Raw genomic sequence first — 21,380 nt, 5'->3', positions numbered from 1 at the left:
GTATGACTTTGTAGGCTAGGCTAAAAAAACAATTAAAAGAATAATGTAGAGCCGCTAAAAATGATGACTTTTATTGAATTTTAAAGTTATAATAAAATAACCCAAACCCTAGTAGAAGTTGAACTTTTGATTACTTTGAAAAATGTGTGACTCAGAAAGTCAAACGTATGACCATAATTATGGAGTCAATGTTTACAGGTTACAGCTTTTGAATTCACGTTTCAAATAAACTCGACCCCCTTTTCAAACACAACAATAATGCGCATGCGCCAGGCAGTGACGTGTCCACACAGTGTCAAACAGAAGGATGTGAAAATGATCGAAAACTCTCCAGATATACGAACTAACCCTTTCCTCTGTAGCCTGCAGCGGCACTTCGGATAATTTAACCACCGGATACAGTCGTAGCTAAAGCTTTTAGAGACTAGCCGTTCCTCTTTAGTTGAGCTTGGGGAAATTGGTTTAACTTACTTTAGAAGCCGCGACATTGACCGTCGAGCTAACTTAGTTAGCGACAGTTGAGCTAGCCGGATCGGTAAAGTAGCTAAACTAAACTAGCATAGTAACCGGTTTAGTTAACATTAACATGTGACTGATGTAGAGCTGGCAGTGTAAACGTTAGATAGCCTCTCAGGTTAGTTAGTCTCATTCTGTAAGCGTTCACCGTGGTCCCAGCAGCCGGGCAGCTGGCAGGCAGCGGGGCTGATCCCTGAGCAGCAGAGATGTCTCGGAGGCGGCTGGACAGTCGCAGCGGGCCGGCGGCGGCGGGGCTGCTCTGCGAGTGTCAGACCCCCATCAGCACGGAGCCCATGGAGAGTGTGTATGAATTCACCGGAGAGCTCGGAAGGTGAGTGTGACTGCTGTCCCGGGACTGTGAGGGTCTCTGGGGGGGCTCAGAGGCTCTCCTCTGGGTAGAACGCTGACTGCAGGACGGGAAAAGTGGTTACGTTAGGCACTATTACTAAGATTTCTTACGGACGGGATCTATGAATGGGAATATTTGGGATTTTAAATGTGGTATGGTGTTTTAAACGTGTGTCTCACTGTAAACATATCGTTAACAGGACAGTTTTCATTACAAATGGACTGTTAGCTCATAACCACAGTCCAGACCGCATTACAATAACATGTATAAGGACCGTGCTGAGGAAAGCCTCTGTAATGCAACATTAACAACAGTTGGACACTGTCATACATTTACAATGGTTGATCTCACTGGTAATTCATTTTTCTTTAACTTCTTATTTTTTTTTTATAAATATCTTTATTTCATTTTCTTTATTTAATACTTAATTTGAGCAATTGTCACACAATCCAATTTCCCTCTGGATAGAAAAAGTATTTAGATTCTGATTCTGAAAGTATTCCAAAGTGAATCATGTATCGACCCTTCTGCCACTATCACACGATACAATGTGTTGTGACATCGTTTCAAATGACACTCCTTTTCTGTATTATTGCAACTGAGTGTTCAGACTAAACTGGGTCACCAAACTAGGTTACATTGTCACTACAGATTAACACAGCATCCAACATGAGAGTAACAAAGCTACAACTGCTACATTTCACATGAACAACAGAAACCTTTAACAGAATCCTGAACAAAATACTGTTTTGGTAGAGAATAACCTGTCCTTTCTCTAACCACTTATAATAATATAATGTCTGTATGTGCATGCATGGCTTGCACAGATCAAGTCATTCAATGCACAGACTTCAGCTGATGTTGGACTCTGGACTGTAAGCTTAACCACTGTACATACGCGCCTTGCCGTGCCAGGGGACCTGACTTCATCGTGCTACAGTATACCTTTGTCATGGGTACGGCACTGTGTGTACGGCACTGTGTGTTATTCATTGTGTGTTATGCACTTTGTGTTTGCCATGGCAACAGCTGACGGTGGATGATCATATCCTAAGATCTCTGTGGTGTGTTTAAAGTAATGTGTCATGCAGCATACTTGATCATTCTTATTACAACACAGGGGGAAGAAAACGAGCACATGTGGAAACTAAACTTTAGAAAGAAGAAATGGTACAGCCACTTACATGTATGTGTTTGTAATTCGACAAAACAGGAAGTTCTGATGTACAATACTTTTAAGAACATTATGAGGGCTGTTCTATTTCTGCTTTGACCTTTTTGAAGGAAAGTGAACAACATTGGCTTTAATAAGCGGAGGCATGTGGTGCAGTGGGTAGTGCATTGGTGTTGGGATCAGGGGAGCACAGGTTCAAACCCCACTGCAGTCAGCATGTCGTTGTGTCCCTGAGACACTTCACCCCAAAGTGCTCCTGTGGGGATTGCCCACAGTATTGAGTATGGAAGTCGCTTTGGATAAAAGCGTCTAACAAGTGACATGTAATGTAATGTAATAAACACTGATCTTTATCAGTGAAAAATGTCACAAAACATGTTTGTATATTTCTTTGTTAGGCTGCAACCTTTAAGATACATCTGTTGATATGTATTTATGGAGTTTTTTTAACTTGCATCATTAGTATTTTCTTTATGAACATTGTCTGAAATGATTATTTTATGTGAGAAGAGTCAGCTGTAGTGCTTGAAAGACAGAAACAGAATGAAATCACTCTTGCTGATTGTTTACTACTATGGGGGGGGTTCTCAGATGCCCTCCTTAACATTAGTACGCTCCTTTTAGAAAGAGCCCTGATTGAAAAAAAAGGCTCTGTTATTGAAGCAGTGCCAAACGTCAAAGTCTGCAGCCCACCAGCTGGTTAGCATAGCATCTGGTAGGTTAAGAGTGTTTGATGCAGGGGCTGAACACAGGGCATGCATCAGTGGGCCAGAAACACAGCTTAACAACTGTGAGTGGTTTAAGTGGACGTAAAGACTGGATAAAGGGCTATATAAATGCAGTCCATTGGAATATAAGCCATAACCACATGATAAGCAGATGTTTCCTGGGGGCCATCTTCCCCAATTTCAAAAAAGGTACCTTTCATGAGGAGTATTTAAAAAAAATCTATAAACAGTTGTTTATTGGCAAGAGGAAATACTTGTGAGAACATCAGTGGTTATAAGTTAATGACAGAAGGCATGACGTTTGACAGGTGTGGCATTTACTGGTAAGGGAGAGTCTAACGGAATATGACTCGGTTGCATAATGGGGCTTAACTCATAGAAACCTTAAGTCTGAATATTTTCCACTCAGCTCTTTAGATTTGCCCCTCTTTTTGTTCTTATTTTGAAATCTGTCCCTAGCATGTAGCACATCTTCACTGATGATGTGTGTTAGATACAAAAGGCTGTATGTCATTAACCCTGAACACCATCAGTTTGTGGGCCTAACCCAGCTTGAAATTTCTAAAAATAGTTTTGTGCAGGATTAAACCGCTATGCTGCCATAAACCATTACAAAATAAAAATATAATAACTTTGATAACTTAACATACGTCCACTTTCTGCTTCCCAGGGGAAAGTTTGCGGTGGTGAAGCGATGTGTGGAGAAGGCCACAGGGAAAGTGTTTGCTGCCAAGTTCCTCCGGAAGAGGAGGCGAGGTCGTGACTGCCGGGCCGAGGTCATCCACGAGATGGCGGTTCTGGAGACCGCCCGCAACAACGCCCGCGTGGTCAACCTGCACGCGGCGCACGAGACAGACCACGACATCGTCCTCATGCTGGAATAGTGAGTTCACTACACAACCAGTGATACTTAAACGAAATGTATGGTACATCAGATCAGTCTGACCCTGGATACATCTTCCTACCAACAACAAGCAAACAGCATGATCGTGCTCAGTCCTAAGGAGCTGCCACGCTCACTCATATTGTTTATGTAATGCTCATAGTCACTAACAGGTTCATCAGGACTTATTTGTTTTGAGACGAAAGCCATGTTAGCTCAAATGACTGTTCAGTTTGAGCTGAAACTCCAGCTCTGGTAGACCTGAATAAACATCCTCATAGGCATCAGGGCCTGACCTCTTGACCTTCACCAAAGCTTTATTATTTTTCCTCTCCTTTGTCTATGACCTCAAACCAGATGAACACAGGGTTTTCTTGTTCCTCTCAAAATCAAAAGATTTAATCTGTGAAACGAGTTGGGGGTTTTGGAAGGTAGTTCCTTTTGCTTTCAGGATCATTTCTTAGTGTTTGTTATTGTTATACTCTTTTTGGGAAATAATTCACCAAACTGTTGTTTTAAAAGATGAAAAGTAATGAAGGAAGTAAGCGTATCCAACTATCCTTGCAGAACAATGTTTTTCACCTTTTCAGATCACACAGAAAGAATCGTAGACATAGAACTGGAGCAGCAGAACTCCAGGGCTTCTTATGGCATGTCATATATCCGGTTTTCATTGTACCATCAAAAGGAAACTAGAAGAGAGTTGCAAATTGTAAATGAGAATGCAAAAAGGTTGTTTTATAAGTGAATTGCTCAGATTTTCTAACCACACCTTAATACTTGTTGTTGGAGACACTGTAATCCCTTCCTGAGCAGAGGCGGCTCCAACCATTCACTTTGTTTGTTCTAGACGCCTGGGCAGCTCAATGAGGGCTAAGAAAATACCAAATTAGAAAGTTGAATAACCGGAAATGTAATCAAATCAGGTGGACCTTGTACTCGGTGTAACATTGTAGGGCTTACTGTCAACTTCAGCTCTCTTACCTACAGCGAGTCAGCAGGAAGGAGGTGGCCTTTTGACTCAATAAAACTCTGAAACCAGGCCTCCCTGCACCCCATGAAAACTGTATATTCCTGTTTCTCCTGTGTAAAGTGCATCACATACTAGTAAGCATAAAGTGCAGTGAGCCGGTCACTGTAGCAGAAAGAACCCTTTCAGGCTCCCGAATCACCCTGAAGGGGTTCTTTTGTCATTGTTGACCGGCTCACTGCACTTTATCCCGCTTATTACATGCCGACTTGCTACCGTGTTCCCTTTACTTCCTGTCTGCCTTCTTCTTCTGTTCCCCTTAGTGTTTACTTCCTGTCTGTCTTCTTCTGTTCCCCTTAGTGTTTACTTCCTGTCTGTCTTCTTCTGCTGTTCCCTTTAGTGTTTACTTCCGGTCTGTCTTCTTCTTCTGTTCTCCTTAGTGTTTACTTCCTGTCTGTCTTCTTCTGCTGTTCCCTTTAGTGTTTACTTCCTGTCTGTCTTCTTCATCTGTTCCCCTTAGTGTTTACTTCCTGTCTGTCTTCTTCTTCTGTTCCCTTTAGTGTTTACTTCCTGTCTGTCTTCTTCTTCTGTTCCCCTTAGTGTTTACTTCCTGTCTGTCTTCTTCTGCTGTGCCCTTTAGTGTTTACTTCCTGTCTGTCTTCTTCTGCTGTTCCCCTTAGTGTTTACTTCCTGTCTGTCTTCTTCTGCTGTTCCCTTTAGTGTTTACATCCTGTCTGTCTTCTGCTGTTCCCCTTAGTGTTTACTTCCTGTCTGTCTTCGGCTGATTTATCTGTCGCCAAGCTCTGAGTCTTTTAACCTCTTTCCTTTCTTGTTTTCTTCTTCGGGTGTCTTTTTCGTTCCTTACTAGAGACAGTTCTGCCGTAACAAATCCACATTTAAAAATGAATATTCAAAAACTATTGCATTGTGTTTTCTGATGGAGTGAAAGGTATGTTTCCTTTAGTTACATACCGTAGATAAGAATTGGGTATTCAACTGAGGCATGTTACAAACAACATTGAATGTAACAAACCTGCCTGGTGTTTACGCTCCTCGGACATGATGCTAGAGTGTGTGATGTGTGTACCTGTGTGTTGAAGTGCGGCCGGTGGAGAGATATTTGACCACTGTATGTCTGAGGAGCTGCTGCCAGAGGCCCAGATCACCAGACTCATCAGACAGACTCTGGAGGGGGTCCATCACCTGCACCAGAGCAGCCTGGTGCACCTGGACCTGAAGGTCTGCACACACTCACTCACTCACTCACTCACGCACGCACGCACACGCGCGCACTGTAGCTGGAGCGTAGGGAAACTATTTTCACACGCTTCACCACAGACTTCCCTCTTAAGTGCTCGGCTGTGTATTGTTTTTTAGAGAAGCTGTGGACTCTAAAGCCCATCTTCCTGTTTCTGTGCCCAGAGCTGGGATTAGAAGTGAACAAGAAGCCTTGCGCAGGGCAAAGCCCAACCGCACACTGTAACATCATTTTGACATTATTAAGGCATTGTGATGGTCTTTGTGAAGCAGCTTCAGTTTACAAAGTGCGTTGACTGACAAAGCAAAGCACAAGATGGAATAAAGGCCAAATAACAAGAGAAATTCAAACAGTGAAGCTTACAACAGCGACACAAAACAAAGGTTAGACACGGAGACACATGGTAGAGACAAGACAAACTATGATGAAAGATTAAAAAAAAAGGAAATCAGATTTCAAGAAAATAATGAAAAAAAAGCAATTAAAAGACATCACAAAAAAGAAAGGATATAGAAATAGGATTAAAAAGAGATAAGTGATTCTGTAAAGAAGGCAACGTCACTGCACCCTGTGATCTGTACTGAGGCTTTACATGGCAGCTCACCTGAACACGCAGCAGCTGCCCAGGGCTTCACATGCTTCATGTGTGGAGCCTGCATTTCTGTTTCTTTATTTTTTCTGACTCGATATTAAACAATTTGAAGATATCAGCTGGTCCTTCACACTCTTACCCATTAGGCTGAATTACATACTTAAAAAAATAAGGAATCTAAGCATGATTAATAAACAAAATAAAAAAACATCAGCTTACTTTAATCAGGCGCTACTGGAATAAATTATATAAAATATAACGATGCACCATAAGTTTCTGCGTTTGTCATAAGGGTTAATGCATTTGTTTTCAAATCTACCCATACAAATATGAAACTCTAGGAAGTACATGGAGACTCTTGACGTATGAAATGACTGTCACTACAAGTCAAAGATCTGTCAACTCAAAGTGTTGTGACCGAATGAAGTGATAATGTCTTCAGGAGTAATGGTTGTAGAGCAGGGGCGCCCAATAGGTCGATCGCAGTGCGGCTACATCGCAGCAATCACAAATCTCTCCAGTCATATTGTCCACTCATAAAGCTCATACTGAATGTGGAATTAGCTTTCCTTGATGTTCAGTGTTGACACAGCGTCATATGATCAGTGTGTTCTCAGCACTTCTATAAATAATGTTCAGAACGGTAAACACACTTTACTGAGTACAGGTTCAAAGAGTTATACTCTGTTATGTAAAGACGGTGTTATCTCCGGCTGCTGCTCTGCATGCTGTTCACCTCTGCACCTCGTTCTCCCTCAGCCGCAGAACATCTTGCTGACCTGCCTCTCTCCTCCGGGCGACATAAAGATCGTAGACTTCGGCCTGGCCCGCAGGCTGGGAGCGGTCGGAGAGCTCAGAGAGATCCTGGGAACGCCGGAGTATGTGGGTAAGCTGATGATGGTGAACACGCTTAGACCGGAAGAGCGCCCTCCAGAGGACTATTTTTTTTCCCATGTAGATTTCACTCATTCAGCCCTTTGTGACTTTAATTGTTGTTTTGAATAACAACAAAGACACAACAGAAATATAAGACGTCAGTAGTGGTGACAAAAACAACAGCGGCTATGAAATGAAACGAGATATTACAAACAGGAGACATTCTTGTAATATTGAATGACGTCAGACTTTTTGCTTCATGTCTTTATTCAGCTCCAGAGATCCTGAACTATGAGCCCATCACAACAGCCACCGACCTGTGGTGAGTGGCTGACACTTTGTGACTAATGAAATGCCATCGTTTTATCTTTCAACCAAATGTCTTCAAACTAAAATGAAGGTTATCCATTACAGTATAAAACCACACACCTCTAAGTAGCTCTGCTAAAGCTAATAGCTGTTTACACGTTGGATCATTATTTTAATAGTCACCTTTGTTCTCACGGTGGCCAAAGTTATGAAAAAATAGGACTTTTTATAGAGTGAATGAGCCACAGCTCCTCCACATGCTCTGACTCTTCTCCATGTGTTCCTCAGGAGTGTGGGGGTGATCACCTACATGCTGGTGACGGGCGAGTCTCCGTTTGTCGGTGACGACAAGCAAGAGACGTACCTGAACGTGTCACAGGTGAACGTGGACTACAGCATGGAGGCCTTCTCCAGAGTGTCCGAGCTCGCTGTGGACTTCATCCGCAAGCTGCTGGTCAAAACGCCCGAGTGAGTGAGCTCAGACACAAAGATGAGGGCATTTTCCACAAGATGGAAAAATACCCAAGGGTAACATCCAAGTTAAACTGAGAGGGTATGAAGGGATTCTTGCCCAATAATGCAAAAAGATACCCTCTACCTTGAACGTGGTTCTCCAGGTCCTTCGGCCCCTTGGTGTCACTTTGAACATACTGCAGGTGTTGGTGTTACATGGTGCTTTCTCCTCATCGTCTCCTTTAACAACCGATTTATTGACTTTGCTTTGACAAATGAACACTACCAAATGAAAGTAAATAAAGCACATCTAAGTCTTTCTGTTCCTATGGATCTGCTACATGTTGTGGAGAAAACATACAAACATAAACAACATAAAATATTTCTCTTTACTTTCTCTTGGTCATGTCTTTAGTGGCATTTAATGTTTTCTATAACTAACTGAATAACTAACCCTGTACTGAAGGTGACTGTTTGTCGTCGTCCCCCCCCAGGGACAGGCCCACCGCTGCAGAGTGTATGAGCCACCCCTGGCTGTGGCAGCTGTGTCTGAGCCCCGAGCCTGCATCCACCCGCTCTGTTCGGGAGAGAAGCTGCGGCACCAAGTGGGGGGCCCCAGCCGAAGACCCCGAGGACAAGGAGAACTTCCTGGAGTCGCCCCACTCGCACGCTAAAAAGTTTCGCTTCGACGAGGAAAGGCCCGCCGCTGGAGACGGTGACTTTTGAAAAGTAAAAGGTGGAAAAAGGAGGAATGCAGGCGGGGGCCTCTTCCTGTGAGCTTTTAAATCATTTTAAACCTCCAGAAAACCAGCTGTCTGTCACCATTCTAAGTACTTAAATTGTGTTTATATTTCACTAATAGCTCAATTCCATGATGGACCTTTCAGACCAAAGATAACCAGCTACATCTTGAGATCCATCACTGATCCATCACTAATCCATCACTGATAAAAAGTGTGACAATTGTACAGAAGGTTTCAATGAATGCTGTTTGTTTAACCTTAAGTATTTCAAACCTTTCCTAATAATCATTTAGCTGTTGTCAGCCCCCTCTGTGTCAGTGTCTGGCTGCTCCTGTGCTGATGGGGGCTAGTGGGGACTGTTTCTAGGGAAATCTATGCAACTCTTATGTCGTGCATTTTCAAATCTATTTTCTCCAGAAAGCATTTAATAGCGCTCTGCCTTAAAGTGAGAAGTGAAAAGTGTTCTTAGTCACTGCAGCTTCAGCAGAAAGGTGATATTCAGATAAGCACCAGCGTAAAGGGGAAGGCTGACCTTATCTTTATGTACCGCTGCATTATAGGAAGCCCTTTGACTTTGGTTACATGTGATTCAAGTCCCTAAAACACGCTGCTGTCGATGACTACACACTGTTTTGAAGCTGCTTGGACTTTAAACAGAACCAGCAGAGGGGCTGGATAACACGCATGCATTACATTCCATATGTTTGGGTTGAAATGAAGCTCAGGTTTGTAGATCAAACTCATTATTATTATTAAGTCCAACAATAGCATCGGTCCCTCCCAAAGACCTGAACGGCTTCCACTTGAAATACACTTTTTTACTGCTTCAAAGAAGGGCTGATCATGAGCAATAATGACTCAGCATTCCTGTTTATCCTGACATAGAAAGTTCAAACTGTAGCGGCTGAGAGAGCAGTGAGTCATGCAGCCGTTCACACACCACGCCCGCACATACTCACATCACTTCCTCAGCTGCCAAGTTCCTCTCTGTTAGCCGGAGACACGCCACTTCAGCACTTACCTCATTAGCACACGTATTCAAGTGATGAGCCCAAAGGCCAGCCGTTATTAAAGCTGTGTTCTTCAGCCCCTCCAAGCCATTCACTTTCCTTCATGAAGCCAGCGCTCAATGTGTTCCTGTGCACTCATCTCAGGGCATGCTGCTCTTTCTGCTCACTTTGTTTTCTTAATGTTATACTTATAGGCCTATTATTATTTATGTGCTGGACTCATATTTTTATGTAAATAATGTGCTCACGTGTCTTATTAGGAAGTGTGAGAGGATGATGAAGGTGTTATTTAAAACGAGCTGTTTCCAGTGTGATGAAAGAATACATAGTTTGACTGCAGTGAGTTGGGAAGATGGAAGTGAAGGACAGATTGTTAGGGTGGTAACCAGGAAGTAAAGCGAGAGGTCAGGAGGAAGAGGAAGACTGGAAATATGTGTATAGTTTTGGGGTATTCCTAATGAAGTTGTGATGTTAAGTGTAAAGATGTATGTAGGGATGATTTGGGTTTTAGAAAGAGATGTGAGATCTAAGGTGCAGCTGCTCCTCCACTCAAACATTCCTCCTCTGTTCCGAGGTGCCAAAGCCAATGAGAGCTCATTGTTGTTGTTTGTTGTCGTCACCAGCTGGTACCATGGCCTGTGTGTGTGGGAGGGTGTCTCCAGCCACAGCCATGCTGTCATCTGTATGCTGTCATTCTTCAAACACTGGAACACACCACACTGTTAAAGATGTTCCTCTGGACGGGTATTTGATCCTCACAGAGGTGGAAGATTCCAGACAGCTGGGAAATCATTCCGTCTGATAGTTTATACAAGATTCAGAGCTCTTCTGATACTGTAACAGGAAACACGCTTGAATCTGAATTCATCTGAAATATAAACTTTTCTAATACCTCAAGTTGGAAAAAAGTGATTTGAAACAGGAAGTGTGTGTGTGTGCTGAATGACACTGGGTTACACTCAAAACCAGCCACAAAGACATGTTCCAGATGTTTATTAGCATTTTATATTTGTTCTTTTATGTATGAGCATTCTGATTGCATCTGAAATGACAAAAAAAAGACATAATCCTTATTGTTTTCTATTCTGATCAACTGCAGGCTAATATGTAGGCATCACAAAGCAAACTGAATCGCTCATTAAAGGTTGTAGAACATATCTGACTGTCTCTCTGTTTCTTGCCTCGAGTCAACCATACTTCCACCTCACTGCTGCCCCCTGCTGGAACTGCCCTGTATGAAGCTACACCATCTGTGGTGTTCAATAGTGACTAACATCTTATATATATATATATTAGCAACCAGGACACAATATCATGGTGTCAGTGAATACCAATTAGCAAGCAGAGGATTAATAAGAAGTTACTTTGGTTGGTCAATAACTTCAAAGATAATGGTATCTTCTTGCATGCATTGTATCCACATTGTAAGTAGTGAACACAATGGAATGATCTGAAGTGACATTCAGCTGAATGAGTAGTCAGCGTAGTGCAAAGAAGCTTACAGAGGTCATATCCACTGGAAAACATTGTACATATACATTCAAACCTATTTGATTTAAATACAAAGCTTATGGCTATGATATAACAGTTTGTTTAGCCATGAAAAACATCATCATTGATAAGATAGTTTGGTATTTTGTGAGGATAAGATCCATCAAATAGACAGCATGTGAACCTGCTCTGTTTATAATTCAAATAAAACACGTACAATTCAAAAGTTTTTCATTAAAGAGCCGGCTTGTGAAAGACAAGACTCTAAGAATACTGCTTCATGGAGCTCCTTGTCAAAGACAACAGTTGACAACATTCCTTGTCTACATGCACACGGTCATCAGCAGATGGACTTTAAAGCTTGCTGAATGATCATGAGAGGTGAGGGAAAGCTCCAGAACAGAAAGTAACTGGAATGTCATTTTTAAACAAAAATATGATTATTGGTGAAGAATACATCGTATGCATCAAACTACAGGACAGACAACATAACTTTCTCAAACTAGTTGACCAAGTAAGGCCCAGCATTTAAACGGAAGTCAAGAATCTCTACAATAAAAGTGTCAAAATGACACTTCCTGTACACCTGAGAAGATAACATTCCTCATAAACAACAACAATCATTCATGTTGGAACCAAACTCTACTCCAAATCAGATGTGAATTCTTGGTTGGGGGGTTCAACAGAAGAAAGGACAAACAGCAGCAGGTGCCAGGAGCAGCTAATACGACTCTCACAAGCTAAAGCAAACTCAGAACTCCTGGATGACCCTGAAGTGGCTCTGGATGGAGGGGGGCTCGCCCTCAAAGTGCAGCTTCTTGCTGGGACAGGCCCCAAACTCTTCCAGGGTTTTGATGAAGAGTGCGTGCTCGCGGCCCACCCAGTCCCGCATGGGGTCACACACCTCGTAGGGGGTGACGTGGGCGTGAAGGGACACCCTGCTGGAAGCCAGCTCCTTCAGCACCCGCTTGTTGGTCACCCAGGTCTCACTGCCCCCCGGGTGCCCCCCGTCCAGCCAGTACATGTCAGAGACGCTCTTCACAAAGTGGGACATATCGGGGTCAGCACGGGCCCCCGCCAGCTCGTACGCAACCTGGTTGAGCACCACGCATCCTTTGCTGAATCCCACCAGTGTGAGGGAGAACCCTGAGGGGACGCCGTCAGCCCCCCCCTGTGGCTGCAGCGGGTCTGGCAGGTTGGCTCGCTGCATGCCGTGACTCAGCAGGGCCCTGCAACATCACAAACAGAGCTGACTCAGCACAACACTCTCAGCCTGCAGTAACCTGTAGTGTGGAGCATGTCAGAGAGACAGGATGAAAGCCTCTTTAATGGTCACAAATACATGCATACAGTGACATTTGGACCCAGGGCCGGATCTGATGGGAGAACAGAAGATTATGAAGACAAACAGACCTGAGGTGACGGAAGGATCCACAGTCAGCAGAGTAGGGCCCGTGCTCGGGGGCCCCGAACATGTTGCTGTCCACGAAGTTCACATAGCAGCTGAACTTGTGGAGGTGCATGCGTGAGGCCCGCACCACCCAGACGTGTCGGTCGGGGAAGCGGCGGCCCAGAGTGAGGGCTACCTGCTCCAGACTCCAGGAGAGCCACGGGGCCCCGTCAGGCTGCAGGGACATCTCCTCCTGGAAGTTCTGCACACAACACACAGAGAGAGGCTCTACACACTGAAACACATCACATGTCTGATACAGCATCATGCTCTGCACTGTGTCTGACACGAAAGGGACCACTGCCTTCGTCACACTGGCAGCCTCACATGAGCTCAGAGTCCACAGCTCTGCAAGAACTAAATAGTGCCATTACCTAAACAGCAGGAATCTCCAAAGCAAGTTTCTATGAGTTGAGTTTGGAAATGGAGGAGGCCAGCCTCCACATGGAAGGAGACTGTCAAGTTAGCCCTGTTGCTGTTTCACTTGGTATTACAGTAAGAGCGGGTAATTGACCTTCTGTTGAAAGTAAAAGGCAATTTCTTGAATAAGTCAGTCAGCTGGTGAATAATAAATAAATGAATCCAAATAAGTACAACACAATGAACCCATGGAGTCAAGAAGAGGACATAACACCTGCATTTCAGATGAACATGTCATGTTAGTTGTGTGAATAACCAACAATTGTAGGTAAACACAGGACTCAATCTGATGATAAGCTTTCATGACACCGATAAGGAGTCACATGATGTGTGCAAGGTTTTCACATCAGAAAAATGCATGCCATTACCTAGAAACACATATTTCAGCATCAGTGAGCCATATAGCAGCACATGAAAGAAATACACCAGGACATCAATTGTATCTTAAATAATATACTATAATAATAACTAAATCAAATCAAATACATATTTCTGAGTAAATCAGCCCATTGTTATTGTGTGGCTTCATAAACTCAAGTCCAGGATTCAAACGTTAGTGGGTGGAGTGCTGGAATGTAACTACATGTATGTACTCAACACTGCACTAAAGTACACATTCAAAGTACTTTGCTTTTACTTGATTGGGTATCACCATTTTGCACAGTATCATACTACTACAGTTTTACTAGTTCACACATTCCACATATTCATACTTTCCAGTCAAAACCGAGTGTCCCCAACGTTGACCATTTTGACTGATTGTGTTGTGTTGAAAACCGTTATAATAAAATATACTATTTGAAAAGCTGGAGCTGTTTGATCGGGTTGGCAAATGCATTTTCACAATTCTGAAAACATTGCCTGCAACTTCTCTGTTTGTTGTTGATTTAGTGATAAGAAATATTATGAACTCAACACCACAGACACCTGCATGCATGCCACATGGGAATGCACACCAGTTAAGCAATTCTGGCATAACATCACTGACAACCTCTCTCTTTTGCTGGACTGCCACATCCGCCTTTTCCCATCCCTTTGTTTACTAGGAGACATTTCAAATGTGAACTTCAACATTACATCAAGTAGAATTCTGTCCATAGCCCCAATCATTGCAAAACAAACTATCCTCATGAATTGTAAATCACGACACAAAAGCAATATCACAATTTGGAAAAACCTGCTTATGGATTCATTGGAAAAAACAAACCACTGATTTTGATGCAATCGGGAACCCATTCATTGATACATTTAAATCATAATCCTCAATCCGATTTCAGCCACCACCCCTTTCTACTTCTTTAAGGTCATGCTACTATTTAAATGCCCCCCCTCCTAGGATATATGACTATTATATTGTTACTCATTTCATTTTAATTATAATTGTGTCATTTATTACTCTCACACGCAAACAGGAAAATAAAAACTTGAAGATTATGTTTAATTTAAGCCATATATGCACAGGATATTAGTGATTCTTGAGCCAATAACTGCCTAATCTATATGCAGAGTGTGGGTGCTAATCTGTTCAATTTTTACGCACAAACCGAGGTAGTATGAGTCATAACATCTTCCAGTAAAGATATCCTGCTTTGGCTTCAATGTCTGAATCTACTATCATTTCAATATGTTTCTTACATTTTTTTGCATTTGAAGTAACATGAAAACTCGTCCTTTGAGGCAGGAGCCATGCAGTCTTCATCAAACACACACACACCTCCATGTATATTTTGTTATTTGTCTTGGATACTTGTAAATGCTCCTTATTGTCTTCTGTGTATATGTGACACTGTACGTGTATGTAACTCCTATATCGCTAAATAAAAAATAAGTGACTAAAATCACTCATTTCGGCCAACCATCACCGTTCTGGCATCACACTGCTTATAATATGTGTCTAACCTCCATTCCACTCACTTGGATATCCCCGTGAAAAAACACCACATGGCTGTTGCCTCTCCCCTCCCCCGGCTCAGTGGCAGCTTCGGGCCGGAGCAGGAGCAGATCGTTCACTCGGCTCGGCTCGGCTCCGGGTACCGCCAATAGCTTCTGGAGCCTCTGCTCCGGGCTCCCCGGGGGTTCAGAGGATGTCATGGTTGATACAGAGGACATCGTTTTTGCCACAGATAATAGAGTGAACCTAACTGTCAACGCTAGCATGGACTCTAAATAAGAATCGGATTTGTTGTCCTCTCTGCAGTCATTCCATGGTGCGGCTGTCAGCTAGCTAACAGATAACTGTCACTGTTAGCATCTCGTTATCTGCTGCTAACGTCAAAACAAGATGCCTGTAAGTAGCTGTAGCCGAAATGCTTATAATTTCACGCTATTCTATATCCGCTGGCAGTCCTTTGCAGTTCCAGAATCTCCCTATACTATACTTAATTCTGACAGTAATGGGTAGTTTTGTCCACGCAGAGGCGCTGTTTATCAGACAGCCAGCAAAGCCAGAGCTAACCATGGATGTATAATAAGAACGGAGCTAACTGCCAGCAAACCGCTAGCACTTCTGCGCATGTCTTTTTTTTTTTCCTGATTTCAAAGATAGCTTAGTGTGTCGAGATCATATACTCCTATCGACTTCCGTTTTGACTATTCAGTCAACAACACCAGACCATTCAGTCAGTCGAAGGCTATCATTGAATACATAGAAACAAATATAAACATAAATATTACATAAAACATTTCAAGCAACAGCAGGAAACAACATACTCTATCATCATTTATTAATGTCTTTCGGGATCCATTTATAAAAAAAAAGAAAGTAAGACAATGCAAGCATAACATTCCTCTAATAAAATTAGAAAGACATCCATATGAACAATATTCTTAACGGTATAAACATAAACGTATGCATATATCAAACAATACACAATAATTCACACAATCGAACAAAGAAAAAACCATTAGGGTTTATTGACAGTGACATCATGGTGCAAAATTGCATTGTCCAACCCATTAGGTTGGAAACAGTAGTGAATCATCTTGCACTGAAGTCTGCATGTTCAAAATAGTCGTGCATCGACTCTGGCAGCAGCTGCACTAAAGTTAGTTCTCTGTTTGTTTTAATGCACTGACCATGTAAATGATGAAAGACTATTCAATGTAACGCAGGTATCACAAACTCCATGGAAGGATTATTTTGGTACATTTATATTTTTAAATTGCAGATGTAGTGAGTTAGCTTATTTCAGCATGGACTTTGAACATGTGTTGTAACTGTAGGAAACAAACTTTCAGCACTGAGGCAATTTTCTGGAGATTTCAAGAACTGAGTGTTCAATTCAGCAGTTTATGGTTGACAAACATTTGGTAAATGACTTTATTGCCAAAACTGAACAGATACAGTAGACCAAATACAAACGTTATTGACTTATGGTGACAAATTTAAAGGTGCTGGTAAGTCCATACATTTGTTTTAATTTGGCCACAATGGCCACAAAAGACAATTATGGAATATTGCTTGAATGCTAAATTATGCCAAATTGAGAGCAGTTATCAAAGTGACAGTAACTGTAGATACACAGTAGAGTCTGTGCAAAGTTTGATAGCAAAAGCTACCATTAGATCATGATACCAGAACAAGTAATGCTGTAGAAGCAAAGACTAATTTTCAAGAAGTCGACTTTAACATTCGATATTATCTTTGCTTTGTTCGGGTGTAAGTGAAATATTGAATGGGCGGCTGTTCTTCAGCCTGTGTTAACTTGAGTCTGGTCCTTGCCCTTCTTTTCCCCATCCCCTCTGAGCAGCTGCAGCATGGCGGCCTGTTCTCTGGGCAACAGACTGGTGGCGTGTCTCCTCAACGTGTCTGAGGCTCGCAGCAAAGACCTGGTGGAGACTGTGGCCAAGGCAGCCTTATTCAACACTGAAGGTAAGGACAATTCTATTTGTACCCCGCCTGCCTTACATTTAAAGGTATAATGTGAGGCGGTCAGAAATGGACTTTTTCATAATAATAATAATACATTTTATTTTTAAAGCACATTTCATAGCTAAAAGCAATCCCAAAGTGCTACAGCAGGGCATAACACTCATACATAAACATTGGGGGGGTTGGTAGAGCACGCTCGTGAACTGTTAGCGTCAGAGCCTCACTTCGGGGAGTTTTGCAATGTTCCTGGGGTGGTAGAAGGAGGTTTTGCACAGATGTTTGATGTGGGTGTCAAAGGTCAGATGGCCATACACCCAGGATGGTAACTGATGAGGAAAAGAGTATGTTTTTGCCAGAAAAGACAATATGGGTTATTGGGGATGAGTGGTTGGTCAAAATTAAAATAGCCTCTGTTTTGGAGCTATTGAGCTGCAGGAAGTTTTCTTTCATCCAAACCTCTATTTCCTCAAGGCAAATGTTTAAGGATGATGACACCACAGGTGACAGGGTGTGTCTGGGACCTTGAACCTCCCAATAGAATGGAATAGATAGCTCAGGGGGGAGTCAGAGAGTCCTGTGGTATAGTGATGCGCTGAAGGAGGAAGTGATGGTCGACCCTTTGGAAGGCTGCCGATCCAGGAGGATGAGGAGCCCTTCATTCTCCTGGCATCTCTCGCACAAGGGACTGGTATTTGTCAGTTTACAGTCATATTGTTATGATACACTTTATATTTTAACTGAGTGGAGGATTTAGTCATCAGACATCTGGATATTAAGTTCTCAGAGAACCAAGCAGAGCAATGTTAGCTGGAGCTGGCTAAACAGCTTCCGAGAAACCACCTTTTTTAAACTGCTGGGAAACTGCTTTTTAACTGTTTAAATCACCTTCTCTGTATGTTTTGGAGATGAGGAGAGTTATACAGACAATACGGCCCCCAGTAAAATCTTCCTGAATATCTGGATTTTTTTGTTATCAGAGACGTAAGATGAGAAGACATTAGTCACACTCTGTTTGCAACCTCTCTTGTACATCTTTTTTTGGCCATGCTGCATCAGAGAAACACTTATTTTGGTGATCATGAGATATCTGAGGATTAGTTTTCTGGTATCAATCTCCTAAATAATGATCACTGAAGGAATCCTTTATAAGGAGAAAGCTTTATAACAGCAATAGCCGCTTTCACACCAAGTACTTTGCCGTACTTAGTGCCGGCACTTAGTGCCCCGGCACTAATGGCACATTTCCACTGCAGCGGGGTAGCCCCGTTTAAGCGTCCCTTCTACTGAAGCCTTCCGAGTAAATCGCCAGAACGCCGACACCTCCTCATCTCCACCGCTCCCATGTTTTTTTTGTGTTGCCATAGGTTAGTCTCTCTCCGTTGGTGCGCGGGGCTAATGCTAATAATGCTAATTCCAGCAAATACAATGGCGGCTTCACAAAACTTTTCAGAGTTTTACGGGGCGTTGTTTGCAATTCGTCCAGCCAATAGAAATTGTTACTTTTTTCCCCCCAGGATAGTACCACCTCTCTAGCAGGCACTAAAAATGGGGGTAAAAGTTCCCGGCATTAAGTACTCTTTTTGGTGTGAACGCAAAATAAGGGGTAATAGCGGAACTAAACGGGAAGAAAGTATGGCGAAAAGTACTCCGGTGAAAACAAGCCTAATAATGATGTTGTTGTTGACAACAACAAATCCCATGATCCCATTGTGTTGCAACTTCATAATGTCACCAAACCTCGTCTTTTGTTAATATTATTATAAATAACTCTGAGGATAATTAGTACCAGCAATTTGGTCATATGCTGCGAATAAAGTAATTACTCCAAACTTTATTCTCAAGCCACGTGGTAATCCAAAGTATAGGCTTAAAGCAGTTATAAACCAGCTACCCTAAGTTTGGAGATTCATCTTCTTTACTATTCTCTCTGTAGTATTCAACCTTACCAAACATCATTTAACTTTTTTGCGTTTTTACATTTACACATCAGGTGTTAGACGAGAGGGGACCACGGTGCTGAATATCTTTAATGACCATGACTACAACCGTTCTGTCATCACCATTGTGGCCAGCATCGACTCTATCAGTAAGTATTAAACCTTTACAGTTGTGGTGATACGTCATGTTTTCACACTCATCGGATTCTTTTCAGGGTAGAGTAGAGGCAACTACTTGCTGCAGCAGTGCTTCTTCAGCTGGGATCAGTCCCCGTCCCCTGCTCTGCAATCCTTTAATAAGCTTTGTCAGGGATTTAAACACAAAAAAGTGAGGATGAAAATGTTCTGTCAAAAATCACAGTGAAAGGTTTATCTCATTGAATGCTTATTCCTAACATGCATTTCTGACAATGCAAACAAAGCTCTCAGGGGTTAAGTCCTAAAGACAAATTATTTCAATTAAACATTTAATTTCTATCTCATTGAATTCAGTTTTTTTCAGATTGTTCTGCTGAAGGACACAATTAAAAATGGACATGGTTTGATGTCATGTAATGTTTTTTTCTGAAGGAGAGGCGGTGCTCGCTGCATGTGAGAAGGCCTGTGGGCTCATAGACATGCGTGATCACTCGGGGGGGCACCCGTGTATGGGTGCCGTCGACCTGATACCCATGTACCCCCTGGGGGAGGAGGTAGGAGTGGAGCACTGCGCTGAAGAGGCCTGGGGTGAGAGTCCATTATGTCATTGTGCATGTGTACCAATGTGTGTGAGTGCACCAGGATATTTGTTCCTGTGAGTTCAGTTTATCCTTTCTAGAGTGGTGCAGGAATGAGTCCGAATGAGTTAGCATTTTCCAACGTCCGGTTTCCTCGTGTCCAAGTCAATGGTTGTTATAATGTGTTTTTGGTTAAATGCCTGAAATAAAATCTGTGGTTATCACAAGTTTAAGTTATTTTCACCTTTTGTTTCAAGACATAAAACACTCCACTGGAAAGTGCCATGAGTGCGGCAGTGGCTCAGTCAGTAGGGGCTTGGACTGTGAGCCGTATGGTCGCCGGTTCAAGTCCCCAAACAGACCTAAATATGGAGTGTGGACTGCTACTTGGAGAGGTCCCAGTTCACCTCCTGTCCTGCCGTTGTGCTCTTGAACAAGGCACCGGACATCCCCCCACCCCCCACTCCCATTGCTCCCCGGGCGCTGTACAATAGCTGCTAGTACTAGGATAGAATAGAATATAGAATAGAATCGGAGGGATGAAACGCTCTTTAATGGTCACACATGCAGAGTGGGTTAAATGCAGAGAACAAATGTCACTGTGTGTGCTGTGTGCTCTGCATGTGTGACCATTAAACCATTAAATTAACAAAATACAGTCCCCTCCAAAACTATTGGAACAGTGAGGCCAATTGCTTTATTTTTGCTGTACACTGAAAACAATTAGGTTTGACCTCAAAAGATGAATGAGACAAAAGGTCATTACTTCAGCTTTTAATCCCAGGTATGTACATTTAGATCTATTAAACAACTGAGAAGATAGCACCTTTTGTTTAAACCCACCAAGTTTTTATTGCCCAGGTGTGTCCTGCTACATTGATTATTCAAACAATAAATAGCCCTGCATGTCTACTCTGTTTGAGCTTTGGGGTTTGCCTGTGCAGACTGCATTTTCAGTTACAACGGTGTAACATGAAGACTAGAGAGCTGCCTACGGGAGAAAAGCAAGCAATTTTGAAACTGAGGGAAGATGGAAAATCCATCAGGGCCGTTGCACAAACATTGGCCATAGCCAGTACAACCATTTAGAATGTCATCAAGTAGAAAGAAACCACTGGTGTACTTAGCATCAGACTTCAAACTGGTCGACAAAGGAAAACATCAGCAGCTGATGACAGAAACATTGTGAGAACTGTAAAGAAACATCACCAACAACCTCCAGAGAGCAGGAGCGAAGATATCACAATCAGAAGACTTTGGGAACAAAAGTACAGAGGCTACACCAGAAGATGCAAAGCACTCATTAGCAATAAGAATAGCAAGGCCAGATTTGAATTTGCCAAGAAGCTCAGAGACGAGGCTCAACAGTTCTGGGACAACGTGTTATGGTCTGATGAGACAAAGATGAACCTTTACCAAAGTGATGGAAAGGCCAACGCTAGAAGCTTGCATTGCTTCTTCTGGACGGGCTCATTGATCTTCATTGATGATGTAACACATGATGGCAGCAGCTAAATGAACTCAGAAGTCTACAGAAACATTTTGTCTGCCAATTTAAAGAGAGATGCAACCAAACTGATCAGGAGATCCTTCATCATGCAGCAAGACAACGACCAAAAACACACTGCAAAAAC

At 42.6% G+C, this 21,380-nt stretch overlaps 3 protein-coding genes across 7 annotated transcripts in view; 2 read left to right on the top strand and 1 right to left on the bottom strand.

The window, feature by feature from the left end:
• The first annotated feature begins 272 nt into the window (after nt 1–272).
• Nucleotides 273–11,018, top strand: stk17b (serine/threonine kinase 17b (apoptosis-inducing)). The gene is made up of 7 exons (XM_079662754.1): nt 273–847; nt 3,438–3,650; nt 5,721–5,859; nt 7,230–7,356; nt 7,620–7,668; nt 7,944–8,123; nt 8,603–11,018. The coding sequence occupies exons 1-7, from the start codon at nt 723–725 to the stop codon at nt 8,832–8,834; spliced, it is 1,065 nt and encodes a 354-aa protein (XP_079518880.1). The 5' UTR covers nt 273–722; the 3' UTR covers nt 8,835–11,018.
• cUnh2orf69 (chromosome Un C2orf69 homolog) lies at nt 10,840–15,379 on the bottom strand (the record flags this gene model as incomplete). Its single annotated transcript, XM_079662760.1, has 3 exons — nt 10,840–12,581; nt 12,766–13,004; nt 15,137–15,379. The coding sequence occupies 3 exons, from the start codon at nt 15,377–15,379 to the stop codon at nt 12,104–12,106; spliced, it is 960 nt and encodes a 319-aa protein (XP_079518886.1). The 3' UTR covers nt 10,840–12,103.
• Nucleotides 15,373–21,380, top strand: part of ftcdnl1 (formiminotransferase cyclodeaminase N-terminal like 1) — a 54,414-nt gene continuing 48,406 nt past the window's right edge. The window contains exons 1-4 of one of the 5 annotated variants that reach the window (XM_079662757.1): nt 15,373–15,509; nt 16,972–17,093; nt 19,084–19,179; nt 19,601–19,756. In XM_079662757.1, coding sequence (XP_079518883.1) covers nt 16,979–17,093; nt 19,084–19,179; nt 19,601–19,756 — 367 coding nt within the window. In that variant the 5' untranslated portion in view covers nt 15,373–15,509; nt 16,972–16,978. Of the gene's footprint in view, nt 15,510–16,134; nt 16,365–16,971; nt 17,094–19,083; nt 19,180–19,600; nt 19,757–21,380 lie in introns of those variants that run through there. The other 4 variants (XM_079662756.1, XM_079662755.1, XM_079662758.1 and 1 more) reach the window with 4 other exon arrangements.

Source organism: Notothenia rossii (genome assembly GCF_949606895.1).
Source record: "Notothenia rossii genome assembly, chromosome: 2".
NCBI classification, from domain to species: Eukaryota; Metazoa; Chordata; class Actinopteri; order Perciformes; family Nototheniidae; genus Notothenia; species Notothenia rossii.
This window is presented reverse-complemented; position numbering and strand designations above follow the sequence as displayed.